We start from the raw sequence: 16461 nt of genomic DNA, 5'->3' as shown, positions 1-16461 counted from the left end.
CCAGCATGTTTTGGAAGGGAGATTAAAAAAAAATCCTGCAGTTTCTCGCTGCTGCTGTGCAAACCCCAGCATGGACAACAGCGGCTGCACCTTCTCCCTTCCAAAACATGCTGGGACGGCACCACCAGCAGACAAAGTGTCGTGTTCCACTCCTCCGCTGACCGCCGGGTCAGGGAAATCCGAATCAGGCTTGCCTCTGCAGCTCTGCCCAAAGTCCTAGCAAAGTCCTCAGAGCAGGCAGGAGACCAGAAAGTGACTTCAGCAAGATAAGTTCGACTTTGCCTGACTCAGAGACTGCCAGAAAGCAGATCCTTTATATAGGCCATGGGGTGTGGCTCCATGACTCAGCACTCATTAAGGCCTGCCCCTCCCTTCCTTCTGTTGCCTCCGCCTATCCAGTCTTCTGATGCGAGGGTCACTCCAATCAGCAGTTGTTGGAAATAAACCTTCCTCAGGCTCACATGCTGTGGAGGAGGGGGAGGGGTCTAGCTGCTCAGTTTGCCTGGGCATGGAGCCAGGGCTGGGGCCGGGAGGTGCCCCCTCCTCTTCAGCTTGTCTGGGCATGGAGCCAGGACTGGGAACGGGAGGCATACATTCCTCCGTGTTCAGAAGCAGATAAGAAGGCCCCGGCTGCTGTGAGAGCGGGCAAGACACAACACAAAGCCAGTGCTCTGATCAAGAGTTCTTGCAAGGCCAGCAGCAGTAGGTGCAGCTGGACAGAAGGGGGAGAAGGAGCAGGCAATCCCAATGCGCTGTGTGCAGGACTGAGGCTGGCAATACCTCTAAGTCCCCAGAGAGACAGAAGAAGAGGCAGCTCCCAGCCCTCACTGGTTTAGCTGATCCATGGGCTGCGATTAAGGGGCTGAGCAGCCATGAGGTGACCAAAGAAGGTCCTATGCTGGCCATGCCCAGGTCTTATTTTTTGGGGGGCCCGCTTATTTTAGCGCATGCACTTGAAAGCCTGATTGGGCTTATTATCCGGGAAAGTCTTATTTTTGGGGAAACACAGTAATAACCATACATATAAATATATTTTAAGGAGTGTGGTTTTACATTACATTACAATAAATCATTACATTAAAGCTTAGAAGGTTTACTGGCATTATGTTCCTGAATGTATTTTAATGTATTTGATTTAGCTTCTCAGTTTGCCTGAAATCATTCATGACCCCAAGTACAAAAATAACCAGCAGCGAGTGGTAAATAGGAAAGAACTTATTGGAATATTGTCAGCCAGGTATGTTCTCAACATTTAATTTATTTTGCAAACGTTTATTTGCAAATTTATTTCATAGAATTAATCGTACTGAACATTCTGCATGTATGTGTCACGTGTAAATGATTACTATCTTGTAAAGAATATTTAAGCTTTTTTGATATGGCTAGTATTAATGGCAGGGCAATGTGTACTAATAAAATTGTCAGATAACAAAGGTTTTTTCAAGCAATGTCACTAAATTAATCTTCTCTTGAGCAAGTTTAGATGTAGGCATAACAGGAAAAAATGATTAAAAATAGTAAAAGGAAGAAAGAAAAAAATACAAACAAGAAACAAACAAATATTGGAGTGTGCATGCATGTGTGTGTACACGTTCACGCACACAGACACACACAGACAATATAAATAATACATAATGTTATCCTCCGGTTTATGTCGTGGTGGGAACGGCTAGAAAATAGCGGAGCTCTGCCAGGCTCCATGAAATGCAGCCAGCAACTGCTTGCCGGGAGACCCTATGGGGTCAAGCCGCCCTGGAGGGGTGGTGAAGAAAGGAGAGGGACTTCATTGATCATGAAGAAATCACGATGTTTTTGTTGATCCAAAGAAAGCTCCCACGAATGGCAGCAGGGATGACAGCCATCATAGTATGTCACAAGCCAGGACAACCAGGACACTTAAGATCTTGTGCTGGAGCAGTGCATGGAAAGAGTAGTGGAACTGAGTGCAATAACTTCCAACTTTTGCTCCAAAGATTTAAAAAAATTTTTTTTTAAAATCTCCAAATAGTAAGGAAGCAGCGATTGGATTTATGAAGAAGGATTAAAGACCAAAAATTAAAGTGAAAGACTAAAGATTAAAGACTCAGACTTAAAAGAAATATTTAAAGGATGTTTTAAACCACAGAAAGCCTGGAAAAAGTCAAACATCATTGTGAAAAGTGATTATTGGGAGAAATTGCTTTTTTAAATTCTATCTTTAACCCTCCTGAAAAGCTGTTTTAACTTTTACATTCTGTTGAATGCTGGAATTGGGAGCAGAGGAGCCTTCTACTGGAAGAAGAAGATTACTGCAACATGGGAAATTTGAGTGAAAGTGATGAAAGCAGAGAAAGCAAATAACACCTGGAAGGCTATTTGACCTTGATTTTATCTTAGTAGGAGATCTGGAGGCTTGGAAATATCTACTGAGCTGTTTGAAGATTTTTAAAGTAACTGAAATATAAATACCAAACTTTATTGAACCGTTCATTGAAAGATGGATTTGGAATATTTGGGGAAACCTTAATGGGCCAAGCTGAATTTGATTCACTAACATCATTTGATAGATGATCCTGCGAGGCAAAAGAAGAAAAGCAATAGAAAGAGGGGGGGGAAGAAAGGGGGGGGAGAGAAAAAGAAGAAAAGACAAATAAGACTCTAAAATGTGGACAGTTGGGAAAGTGTAAGTTGGAAACTATAAAGACTGTAAAGTATATATTTATAGCTTTTAAGGACTAGAAAGCTAGGGATTGGAGGAATGATTCTGGGATTGATAAATTTTATTAATAATTAATAATAAAACTTTTTTGGAGTTTTTTTAAGATATTGGGACATTGAAATATTAGAGATATATTGAGTAATTTTTAATATATTAATTTGGTACAAAATAACTCAGCTGGAGACAATAAAGTTCTATGAAGAAATGTTAATGATGGCTAAAAGTTTTTATGAACATGAAACAAAGAATCATAAGGAGATGATGGGATTGTCCAAAGGTAAAGAACTGAGTGTAGAAGATGCTCAACAAATGGTGGGAAAAGATGAACATAATAGTCAGAAGACAGAAGACAAATTAGAAGGAGTGGTGGAGGAGACAAATCAAAATAAGTTACTAGAAAAAAGAAACATTGAAAAGATAATATTAAATACTAAGAATGAAATAGATAATTCCTTAAGAGTTTACAATAGAACAAAGAGAGAAAAAAGAAGAATTTCCAAAAATAATGAAAGGGTTATGGATGGGCATCCAAATGATGCAGCAGAAGAAGATAAGGGGTAAGGCAGAGAGGACATTCAGTCTGTGTAAAAATATTAGAAAGAAATATAGGAACCCAAGAGAGAAATACAAAAAAGTCACCAAAAATTCAATAGATGAAATTCTAAAAAGGCTGAGAGATGACGGATAGAGACATAATATTTTGTAATATGGAGATTATATTAAAAACTAATAGAAACAAACAGAAAGTATAAATTGGGGAAATAGTAATACATATATTGATATATAATAAAATTTATTATAACCATAAATATACTAAGGTTAGGAGGTGGTAGATTGTGATTAGGAATATTTAAATGTATTATTATGATTAACAGTGTGCAAAAATATATATTGGCATTTATAGCTTTTAAAGACTACAAATTCAGGGGACTCGGAGATATAATCCTGGGACCAATTAAATTTTACTAATAAATGGTTTTATTGGTGTTTATAGAAAACAGAGATATTGGAAATACTGTGGAATCTGAGTAATACTAAAATATTAAAACATTGGTGACTTAACAGAGGTTAACAAACACATTGTATGAAGAAATTTAATGGATGTTGTAATATATTCTTGGAGAAAGTGATAAAGAATTATAAAGAGAGAACACTACTGTTTAAAGAAAAAGAGGTGGATATAGAAGAACCCCAATAAGTGGGGAAAAAAATAAGTACAAATTGGGGGGGGGGAATTATTATACATATTGATATATAAAAGAATATATTATAATTATAGTAAACACGTTAAGGTTAGAAGTTAGAAGATGAAAACTATGTACAGTATATGTAATTGTATTATTATTGTTAGCACTGTGTAAAAATATATTCCCAGTCATTACACTGCCCACAAAATATGTTGGTTGTTAAAGGAAAACTGCAAATAAAACATATACAAAAAACAAAAGAAAACATAACTTTATCCGAAAAGTGGATCTGGAGATTTAGGTGAGCAAATGCTTAGTTAAAATGGCTAAGAAATAAAAATATAAATAAAATGACATAATTATAAGCTTCTGTTTGGTACTGTTTAATATTTAGCCAGTAGAGCTCTCCATGTAATTAAATACATTAATCCAAAGAAAAAAGTAAGTTAGCCTTTAATTTTTTCACAGTGGTGTATCTGACAGATAACTTTAAAAAATGTATTAATTTCTGATTTCTTCAGTTTGTGAAGTATTTAGCAGTAACCAATAATTGAATAGCCCAAAAGTGCTTTTCTTCAAACAGCTTCTGGAACCTAACCCTTGAAACATTTCACTCCTCATTCAAGAAGCTTCTTCAATTTGCTCATTTATTTTTACAAGTCCATCCGATTTTCTGATGCAAGCCAGCAGTGATAAAACCAAAAGTGCTACTGAAGTTGATTTTGCCCCATTTTATGACCTTTCTTGTCACAGTTGTAATGTGAGTCACTGTAGTTGTTAAGTTAATAACCCCATAATTAAGTAAATTTGGCTTCTCCACTGACTTTATTTATAAGATGTTTGCAAAAGGTTATCACATGATCTCTGGATACTGCAACCATCATAAATATGAATCAGTTACCAAGCATCTGAATTTTGATCACATGACCATGGGGAAGCTGTAGAGGTTGTAAATGTGAAAACTGGTCATAAGTCAGTGTTTTTCAATGTTGTTATAACTTTGAATGGGCTGTTGAAATAAATGAACTGTTGTAAATCGAGGACTACCTGTATAACCATCCGGCCACCCTGTTTCGGGTGACCCGCTCTCTCCTTCAACAGGGGGTGCGGGATGACCCATTACAAGGACGTGCCGAGGAGTTTAGTGGTTATCTATACGATAAAATCGTTCAGCTTCGGGATGGGTTGGATCAAAATTGGGTAGATCCAGGTGGGAGGTCGAAGACTCGTCTTGTTGAGACTGTTTGGGATGAGTTTGACCCTGTGGCTCCCGAGGACATGGACAGGTTGTTGGGGAGGTTGAATGCCACCACATGTTTACTGGACCCGTGTCCCTCCTGGCTGGTACTGGCCATGTAGGAGGTGACACGAGGCTGGCTCCTGGAGATTACTAATGCTTCGTTGTTGGATGGGGTTTTTCCTGCTGCCTTGAAAGAGGCGGTGGTGAGACCCCTCCTCAAGAAGCCTTCCCTGGACCCAGCTATTTTAGGAAATTATCGTCCGGTCTCCAACCTTCGCTTTGTGGCGAAGGTTGTAGAGAGTGTGGTGGCACGTCAATTACCCCAATACCTGGAGGAAACTGTCTATCTGGACCCGTTCCAGTCCGGCTTTTGGCCCGGATACAGTACGGAGACGGCTTTGGTCACGTTGGTTGATGATCTCTGGAGGGCCAGGGATAGGGGTTATTCCTCTGCTCTGGTCCTATTAGACCTCTCAGCGGCTTTCGATACCATCGACCATGGTATCCTGCTGCACTGGCTGGGGAGTTTGGGAGTGGGAGGCACCGTTTATCGGTGGTTTCCTCCTATCTCTCCGACCGGTCGCAGACGGTGTTGGCAGGGGGGCAGAGATTGACCCCGAGGTGCCTCACTTGTGGGGTGCCGCAGGGGTTGATTCTCTCGCCTCCTGTTCAACATCTATATGAAGCCGTTGGGTGAGATCATCAGTGGCTTTGGGGTAAGGTACCAACTGTACGCTGATGACACGCAGCTGTACTTTTCCACCCCAGGCCACCCCAACGAAGCTATCGAAGTACTGTCCCGGTGTCTGGAAGCCGTACGGGTCTGGATGGGGAGAAACAGGCTCAAGCTCAATCCCTCCAAGACAGAGTGGCTGTGGATGCCGGCACCCTGGTACAGTCAGCTGCAGCCGCGGCTGACTGTTGGGGGCGAGTCATTGGCCCCGATGGAAAGGGTGCACAACTTGGGCGTTCTCCTGGATGGGCGGCTGTCTTTTGAAGATCACCTGACGGCTGTCTCCAGGAGAGCTTTTTATCAGGTTCGCCTGGTTCGCCAGTTGCGCCCCTTCCTTGACCGGGATGCCCTATGCACGGTCACTCATGCTCTTGTTACCTCCCGCTTGGATTACTGCAATGCTCTCTACATGGGGCTCCCCTTGAAGAGCACCCGGAGGCACCAGTTGGTTCAGAATGCAGCTGCGCGGGTGATAGAGGGAGCTGCTTGTGGCTCCCATGTGACACCACTCCTGTGCAGGCTGCACTGGCTACCTGTGGTCTTCCGGGTGCACTTCAAGGTGCTGGTTACTACCTTTAAAGCGCTCCATGGCTTAGGACCGGGTTACTTACGGGACCGCCTTCTGCTACCGACTACCTCTCACCAACCCGTGCGCTTTCACAGAGAGGGACTCCTTAGGGTGCCGTCCACCAAACAATGTCGGTTGGCGGCCCCCAGAGGAAGAGCCTTCTCTGTGGGGGCTCCCACCCTCTGGAATGAACTTCCCCCAGGATTTTGCCAACTTCCGGACCTTCGAACCTTTCGCCGCGAGCTGAAGACATATTTATTCATCCGTGCAGGACTGGCATAGGATTTTAGATTTTATTTGGTTTTAATTTTAATGGGTTTTATTGTTTTAAAGATATTTTAATCCGGGCCAAATTGAATAAGTTTTTTAGATATGATTTTATTCTGTATTTATTCTGTTGTTCTTTTTATCTGGCTGTAAACCGCCCCGAGTCCTTCGGGAGAAGGGCAGTATAAAAATTTGATTAAATAAATAAATAAATAAATAAATAATAAATCTGAAAAACAGTCAAGAACTGTGTTCCAGATATTTCATGAAAATCCAGGATTTTATATTCACCAGAAAGCTATCAGTCAACTCATTTAGAAATTAGTAAAGTTTGAATTTCTCAAGTTTCATTCATTCATTACAAAAAGCAACAATTCTGGCTTTTCATGATATGCAAACTGGGCACCCTGATTGTAAAATGCTAATATTACAGACATACTTTAAAATATATGTCTTTAAATTCAGTAACATGTAGGATTTCAGACGTAATATTAATTCATCTTTGTATTTGTTCAAAACAGTGCATGAATTGCTGTTACCAGTAACTCTTATCTCACAAGGATAAAGTCGCATTGTACTAACAAAAACAGGATATGTGTATCTAACAATGTGAATATGATGATAAAGTATAATTATATAAGTGGTCCTGAGAAGGCAATGCAGTAAAAGAGTGGAATTTTGGTTCAGGCAGGATAAGGATAATGTATCTGATTTCCAACCGGATGACCTTGGGACAAATATTACAGTCATACAACATTTAAACACATAATCAATATTGCCATCTGACCAACAATTGTGGTTTTTAATTGGGACATATGTTTCAGATGTAGCAGGGGAAAACACTTTGTGAGACTTTGAATTGGAGCATTGTATTTAAAAATAGAACAGTTTTTTCATGTATATGGCTCTTAACCACATCACATCTATCTCTTGTTGTGAAAAACTAAAAATATATAATAAAAATGTGAAGCTCATTACCGTAATTAAGAATGGAAGGAAATATACTGACTTCTATTTGAAACTTCTGATAATTTTGGTTTGTATCACTGCTGGCTTGCATCAGAAAATCAGATAGAATTGGAAGTCAGTCTAACCATGATTTTTGCCTCCAGGCTTGGTTTTCTCTATTTCTGAGGAACATGTGCAGAACATTTTTATTGCATTATTGACTGCTACTAATCCCTATTTTTTAAAATGCATTTTTACTCTTTTTTCCTGTTTATTCTTAGGTTCTTACAAGAAGAAACCTCCAAATGGCTAGACCATTTTGAGGGCAGTGGAGTTCCATACGGTCCAATCAACAGCATGAAGCAGGTGTTTTCAGATCCTCAGGTCAGTTATCTTGGGAACACTTTTACATGCTGTATGTTCTTTAAAATATTCAATTACTATCACTGGTACTATTAATTAAGTAATGTTTGATATATATTTTATCTCTTCTCCGAGAATTCAAAGCACCTTACCTTTATTCCCTCATCGAGATAAGTTGGGCTGAGAGCAAATAAACTACTTTAAAATCACCAAATAATCTTTATAGCTGACCTCCCCAGTTTAAAACTAACATCACTTTTAAAATAACTTTTATAGACATTGTGAAAGTCATTTTAAAAAATGAAAACTCATGTATTTTATATCATAGGGTAGTTTACAGGGTCCTAAACCACATTCTAATGACTTAACATTAAGGTCTTTGCATTATAAACATTAGGCTGTTGGGTCTTGTTTGAATCCATGATTGACATTGTCAGCCACTCAGTGGATCAGCATTCTCCATTCCCCTATGTCTGACACCTTCTCCTTGAGATCCAATCCAAAGTATTCAAATTTGCTGGTTGTCAGCTGCTATGATTCATAATCATGTAAAATGTAATTACTTTTACAGTTAACTCTTACTTGAAAAGCTCAAGTTTAAATATATTAATGTATTTATAATGGACAAAAAGAAGATTTTATCTATGGAGAACTCACAAATAGGAATAATGAAACAAATTCTCTTTAATACTTCCATTTTACCTAAAATTCTATTAATAAATGTACTTTCATACTTTAAAAACTCATCCTATTTTTTCTAGAGGAGACTCATTTGATGTTGATACTCATTTTTAAATTATAATGACATTAGACTACACTTTTAGAGATTAAATGAGTAAAAAGATTTTTTACTCTATTATTATTTAATCGCTCATTGTTAACATGGTTACATTAATAAGGCACTAATTCAATATTTTCTATTTTATATGAGAAGCAACCATTACTACTAAGAATATCACAGAAAACTTGTTGGATGTGTTGTTCTAAAACCAGAAATTTTATTAACTCCTCAAATTACTCAGATCTATACTTAGCAGCATATTGCTTCTTAATACGAATATTTTATAACAACTTACTAGCTAGAGTAAACAGCAAGAACTAAAGCAAAAACAGAAGCACCTTTTAATTAAATAAAAATATTCTCTATATGCAAAATGCATAATGGAAAAAGGTAGTCAAAGATATATTAGAATTGTTTTGAAATAAGACTCCCACAGCCAATAAAAAGAAGATGGTAATCATTAAAGAGAAAAAAAGATTATTACCTATTATATTGTAGAATCTGCCCCACAAGACAGATGGCAGTGATTAAAAGTTACAGTGTTTTTAACTTCAAAGACAAGAATAACATGACATTTTTCCTTTACTGGCTACATGTATGTTATTACTTTATATGGCAAAGTATTACCTTGTTTCAATACATATACTCCCCAAATAGTCATTAAGAAGGTAAATTGTTGTTATAAAAATGCTGACTTATCATTCTATCCAATTTTGAAGCTCCTGGCTATGTGTACTGAATTTGCAGCAGTTGTTTTCTTGTGTGTAAATTGCTTGTCTGGAGATAATGATGAAGGGCGTTTGTTGGTTACAATTGATTTCTATAAAAATAGAATTGTATCAGTAGATACTACATTGTCATTTATGGGAAGAGAAAGGGCAGTAAGTATATTGCCTTATTAGTAAGAAAGCCATTTTTTACACATTAGAAATTTCCATATATTTAAGCCTCAGATTTTGAATACTGAGATATGCAGATAATTTTATAAGTGTTCATATCTACAGTTATGCTAAGGTGATTAATTATGTATGCAACAGACTGAAAAACTAAATATTTGTAATTTTGTGAGAGGTGAAATTCAAAAGTTAAACTGAGAGTAAGGTAGCTTCTTTCAGAAATTCTTCTATTGTACATACTTTCTATACCGGCTTTACTCAATTATTACTCAACTTCCAAATTTATGTTAAGGACCCTGAATACCTTCAGTATTTTCAATCTGTTCTCTCACCTCCATTCCACCACTTGATGTTCTTTCTTATTAGGCTTTTTACAGATGCTAACATTTTCTATGATTCATCATATGATAAGGACACATCTATTCATCTGTTCTGAAAAAGAAAAACATTTGCTTCCCAGATTGTCCAAATAAAATAGCCACATTTGTATGCATTAAAATTTGAAATAAAATTGTCTTTTTATATCAGATAACAATATATACACTTATGTCTTCCCAATGGGAAAACTGTCCTATGGCAATTTATAACATGAAATACAATAAAAATGAAATTAAAAATCCACAAGTCAGTACAGTTAACTGTTTAAGCAATCAAGGAATTCAAATTACTAACAGTGGAGACCTTCCAAGATGTGACAGTTTTTAGAAGCTGGAAAAGACAGGAAGAATATTTTCTACCATGTCAGAGAATGGTAATATTGGTTACTACCTGGTGGAAGTAGCTATATACAATAATCACATTGGGTTGCAGGAGAGAGACAAAATGCTTTAGTCACAGTATTTACATGAATATGTATTCTGTGAGTTGCATTTGGATTAAATTACCCATGATGTAGTGAAAAAGAAGTAAAATTTAGTATAGCATGCTTTCTTCCAATACCTTTTTTAAAACTGATATATAAAAATTGGTATAGATTGCTAAAAAAAATGACTTTGACTTTTAAAGGAGTTTAGGATTCAAATTGAATTTACCATATTTTAAGACAAATTTGATTAAGTAGAAAGTACTGTATTTTTTGCCTTGTAAGAGACACTTTTTTTCCTCCCAAAAGTGGGTGGAAATGTCTGTGCGTCTTATGGAGTGAATATGGGCGAAAGGCAGCAGCGGCAAATGATGGCAGCGATTCCCGCCGTCTGGAACAGCTGATTGGTGGTATTCTGGGAGGCCGATCCAACTGACGATCAGCTGCTCAGAGGTGAAGGCTCCAGCGTTCCCTAGCAGAGGCAGCTGACCAGGCTGTTTGCCTCAAGGACGCTAGCCAGATGAATACCGGATGGACGCTGGGAGGCAGAGGCAGATTTTTTTTTCTTGTTTTCCTCCTCTAAATCTAGGTGCATCTTAGGGTCAGGAGCGTTTTATGGGGCAAAAAGTACAGTAATAACATTTACATATTTAAAGTATTTGGTTTTCTGACAGCTGTTCAATTTTCTTTGATTGACTGTAGCAAAACAATGAAAAATGAATAGATTAGGAACTTTTGCAAAATGTATTTCTTGATTCAACTGCATACAATTCACTGACATAGTGTATCTGCATATATTTGATTTTAAGTATAAGGCATTTTCTAACCCAGTTGATATTTCACTGTTTAAAAGAGGTCTCCTTTGTATTGCACTTACTTCCTGATAGTCATGTTGTCACTGGGTTTAATTTTGGAAGAGATTTAGGAAGTGGTTACAAGACTCAGAGTAGAATAAAGACATCTACTGGGTTTTAGTTCCGTTCTAAGTTACTTGAACTCTTCCCTGAGACTCCTGAAATGTTTGTCTCCTTGTTTCATTTCTGTCTTGTTTTTGAAATTAAGTTTACTCTCAGAAATAGGATACTTAAATCTAAAAACAATATTTTATTTGTTTTAGATTTTTTTCTTTTGAAGCTTGAAGAGAAGCAAAAGTCTCACTGCTTATTTTTTTTAAAAGCAATATTTTCTACAGTATAATCTTCTGAATACGAGATAGACAAGAATCTAGTGAGAGAATAACAAAGGACATAATTTACTTACATCTTTATAACATTATTTCTTACCTGTTAAAATTTTACGGGGAAAAAGGACTTTATAGTAGCAAATGTGTCAGCTTTAAATTGGGTTTGTGTACCATATATGCAAGGGATATTTAAAAAACAAAAAACCCCAAAGAACCAGAGAATTGGCTCTAATTATCATGCACATGAAAGCAAAAAGGAATAGAAAATGTATCCAGATATCAGTTCATCCTTACAGATGGAAAGCTGAACAAAAAGAAAGTAGATTTATGTTTTTCTCCTTGAAGAAGATGAATTCTCTCCTGGAATTTCATTAACGGGTGTGGGAATATTTAGTGTGGGGCATATTTTCCATTCAGTATCCAACCTCCATCCTAAACTAATTATACATACACATACACCCAGGCATACATGCATATATACTACATCCATTTATACAAATATTTATTTGAAGCATGAATATTCTGGCTTTTATCAGATTGTATTTGGTTATCATAGCATAGGCATTATTGATGGATTGGATTTTTTCTTTCTTTTAAAGGATATTCATTTTCAAGATTTGTTCCATAGTTTTAGGAAACTTTTTAAAACAGTTTTGCCAAAGTTGTACCAAACTGAAGTAAAACAGAAAAAAAGGATGATAGATTTGAATGTTTTAATGAATGAATGTAGTCCTCAGTTGCAAAAAGAAATAATGAAGATATTAAATCAGGGCAATTTAACAATTTTACATGTTTGGTTAACATATAAGGCACATATTATGTAGAACATATTTCAATTAAGTAAATTACAATGATGGCCATTTTCATGCAGTTTTTTTTAAATAAGTAGGCATTTCCAAACTTTGTTTTTAAACAGGCCCTTAATCAGTCCAAGATTTATGTTCAGCATTAAAAGAATTCCCAACAGTCTTTAAATCAGACTTGCTCATGTGCTTTGCAGATGTGTAGGTATTATAACTTTCAGAATCCCTGCCAGCATACCTAGAGGTTGTTGCAATCCAAACACATCTGGAAGGTATGGGGTTGGAAAAGGCTAGTTTAAACATTCAGTTGCTTGCTGTTAGACTTAAGCAACCAGAACCACTCATGTATAGCTAAAGTCAGTTGCTTGTCTGCTACCTAATTATAAGATTTTCAGCAAATTGTTTGCCTTCCTTCAGGAATGACCAGATAAGGCTTCCTGGTATTTGAGGAAGGTCCAGCTTATGCCACTTGCAGCTGCACAGTGAGTCCAGTTAGGTCCACCCTTGGTTCCTTCTTTCAGCCTGGTTTGCAGTTTTCCAACATCTGCTGATACCAGTATGGTTTGTTTATTTATTTATTAAACTTTTATGCTACCCTTCTCCTCCACAGGGTGACTCTGGTCTACCTATTCAAAGGAATTTGTTATGGAATTCAGAATTTGGGAACATAAGCAAATTGTGATGTATTTTCTTTTTAATGTGGTTTAAATAGGCCCTATTCTTCTTTCTTTCCTTTTCTCATAAGAAGACAACAAGCCAGCTATGCAGGATATCTTAAACTTCAAAACATGTTTTCTTACATACCAATTTATACTTAACAGATACAAGTATTTTGGAAGAGCCCATGGAAAACTAATTTAAAAAGCGGTCCATCCTATATTGACAGGATGTAGTTCCTGATGCAGCTATCACAACAATATGCACTATGTACAATATTTTTAGACAGCCATTGCCAATTGACTATTGCAAGAGCTTTGTATTTCCCTTTATATAGTGTAATATGCAAAGTTTTTCAAGTTAGCCATGCCACACAAGTAGAAGATACCAGGCTTAAGACATCATCACACTGCATCACTTCTGAGAAATATTGGGAGGGGAATAGCAACTCTGAACTATCACAGCTGTCCTTGTTTCCCTCTATGTGCCAAACACCTGCAGACTCTAAAAGGATACCAAAACAAAACTCCACCCTGTGGCAGGCAGCCAGGTTTAGTAACACTTCTCCAACTTAACTTTGCCATAAAAATTAATTTTAACATTTTTTTGTAATACAGGAAACTTTTCTTCCACTCCCAGAAGTCCAGTTCAGTTCCTCCTCTTTTTTTCCAAAAAGGACATCTATACTACACTCCAGAAAGTACGAAGTTGAAATAGTGAAATAGTTTAAAAAGTAACCTCCTTGTTTTTAATTTGGATTATTTTTGAGATGTTACCAAGTTAGCTGGCTTTGCTAATTCTAAACCACCTGTTTCATTGTCAGGGCACATCTGTATGGCAGCTACCCATACAGATGGGAAACGTGGGATGTAGCTATGGAAAAAAATGCTGCTTCTCTCCCTCTGATTATTCCCATCCTGTCATGGGACATCTTTTACAACCTTTGCTGATTCCACAATTGGTTTCACTGGCTGTGTGAATAGACTGGCTCATGTGCAGTACACATGCCATCCTCAGTTACAAGCACAGATGTTGTTCCCTGCAGACTAAAATAAGAATCTTTCTCATTCATGAACCCATGTATATTGCCCAGTACTAGTTTTTTTCCCCCTTCAACATAAAAAGGCTGAAATTTCTGCAGCAGCTGCTTTGCATGTTGTTCAGAGTCTAGAGTATAACTATGGATGTTTCCAACCAAAATGAATTTGAGAAGCAAGATCTTTAGCAGTCTTAGCTAGGTCAGGAGTGTAGCTGGAAGGCCACAAATTTTTGCATAACAGGTTGAGCACTACCTTGTAAAAGTAGCAGGACCAAGATTTTTATTTCTTTATTTATTTTTTATTTGCATTTATATCCTGCCCTTCTCTGAAGACTCAGGGTGGCTTACGCTATGTCAAGCAATAGTCTTCATCCATTTGTATATTATATACAAAGTCAACTTATTGCCCCCAACAATCTGGGTACTCATTTTACCTACCTTATAAAGGATGGAAGGCTGAGTCAACCTTGGGCCTGCTGGGGCTTGAACCTGCGGTAATTGCAGGCAGCTGCTGTTAATAACAGACTATCTTACCAGTCTGAGCCACAGAGGCCCTTTTAGCACTCAGGATTCCCATTTTACTCTTTAAGGCTCTTCCAAAATATCAATATTTGCAAAAAAGAAAAGGGCAAATATTTTTAGTCTTATCAACTCTGATGACTGCAATTGGAATGCTGGCAAGAACAAATGGCCCTAGGGCTGCACTTTCTGTAGCCCTGGACTAGACGGATTAAGATTCTGCATGCATGTATATGTATTGTTATGTTTCTAAATGTGTTTCTTCTGTATTATATAGATTTGTTCAGTATCATTTATTTTGAACAAGCTCAAGTTAACAAGTCTTGGCATTATATTTTAACTTGTGTTGGAAACAGACAAAATGGTAGTCATTCTCATAGTTTTTGCAAACTATGCGTCATATGATTAGTAAACTTTCTTTTTTCTCATCCTAGTGTTTTTCTGCAACCACAGGATCTTTTTTATAGATCAGCTGTTTGTGGATCCATTAGTTGTCACAGGAATTGACTCACCAGCCTGGTGTCATGGCTGAGAGAAAGTGACTGGCCTAAAGTCATGCAGCTGGCTTTCATGCCTAAAGTAGAATTAAAATTTACAATCTCCTGGTTTCTAGCCTGGTCCCTTAACCACTAGAGCAGGTCTATTGAAATTATCATATGCTCTTAAATTGTGCCATGTATATACTGTTTTTACAAGTGGAATGAGACAGGTAGGAAAATTTCCAAACCAATTATCTAATTTGGATATAACTTTAAAGGAAAATAATAAAAAACGAGAGATAAGAACATAAAAATAGTTTTTTGGATGAAGTCAGTGTTCATCTCAGTCCAGCCTCTTTCTCACAATAACCAGACCTGTTGGAGACATATACCTCTTTCAGCCTTTCTCTCTTGTAATTGGTGGTTTGAAGGCACATTAATAACTAGGTTAATGAACTACCATGACAATGAATTCCACTGATTTTGCCCTATGTGAAGTACTTTTCTCTATTTCAATATTCCTTCAGTCAGTTTTATTTGGGGACTTCTAACTTAGTGTTTTGAATAAGGATGAAAACCTTCTCTTTATCAATTTTATCTTTGTCTTTCATTATTTGATATATTTCAATCATCTTTTTTTCCAAGTTAGAAAATTAAACCTTGTTTCATATAAAAGTTGTCCAAATCTTTTGATAATTCTGATTGCCTTGCCTTGTACTGTTCCTAGCTACTGCAGAGAGAAATAATATAATTGCCACACAGTGAGTTGAGACATAACCTTATAACTCAATAACTTTGGCCTAAGGTACACAATTCTCCTGGTGCTCCCTCTAATAGTGTCCAGATAACAAGAAAACCATTACGGACTTTGGATTCTTAACTCACTCAAAATCTTTAATGATTGGTGCTGTCAAAACCATAGAGAGATTGTAGAGTATCAACGATCATATTTTCCCTGTTTCATTAGTAATTCACACATTAGTGAATGAGAAGAAAAAAACAGTTGCAAAGAATATAGTCAAAATAAGAAGTCTAAAAGAGGCAGAAAAAATATTGACTGATTTTTTTATTTGGAAAAAATTAAAAGAAGTTTTGGAATGGATGAGGAGACCTAAACAAGGACTTTGCAGTAATGGAGATCCCACTAAAGAAAACTGTTATTTATTTTTTCTAATGCTTTACTTCAAAATAAACTCTATAACTCTACTTGGAGTTGCTCTTCTACCCTTTCTTTCCCTTTTTTTCACAGCAAACCTTCTTCTCCACTTGTCCCTCCCTCCCTTCTCACCTCTCCTACT

At 37.0% G+C, this 16461-nt stretch overlaps 1 protein-coding gene across 5 annotated transcripts in view; it reads left to right on the top strand.

The window, feature by feature from the left end:
- SUGCT (succinyl-CoA:glutarate-CoA transferase) overlaps nt 1-16461 on the top strand; it is a 438252-nt gene that overhangs the window by 194643 nt on the left and 227148 nt on the right. For 4 of the 5 annotated variants that reach the window (XM_058180303.1, XM_058180299.1, XM_058180298.1 and 1 more), the window contains 2 exons: nt 1140-1237; nt 7923-8025. In XM_058180303.1, coding sequence (XP_058036286.1) covers nt 1140-1237; nt 7923-8025 — 201 coding nt within the window. Of the gene's footprint in view, nt 1-1139; nt 1238-7922; nt 8026-10792; nt 10841-16461 lie in introns of those variants that run through there. The other variant, XM_058180301.1, reaches the window with a different exon arrangement.

The sequence above is a fragment of the Ahaetulla prasina genome, chromosome 4, assembly GCF_028640845.1.
Source record: "Ahaetulla prasina isolate Xishuangbanna chromosome 4, ASM2864084v1, whole genome shotgun sequence".
Classification (NCBI taxonomy): Eukaryota; Metazoa; Chordata; class Lepidosauria; order Squamata; family Colubridae; genus Ahaetulla; species Ahaetulla prasina.
The sequence above is the reverse complement of the archived record's forward strand: the minus strand, read 5'-3'. Positions and strand labels throughout refer to the sequence as shown.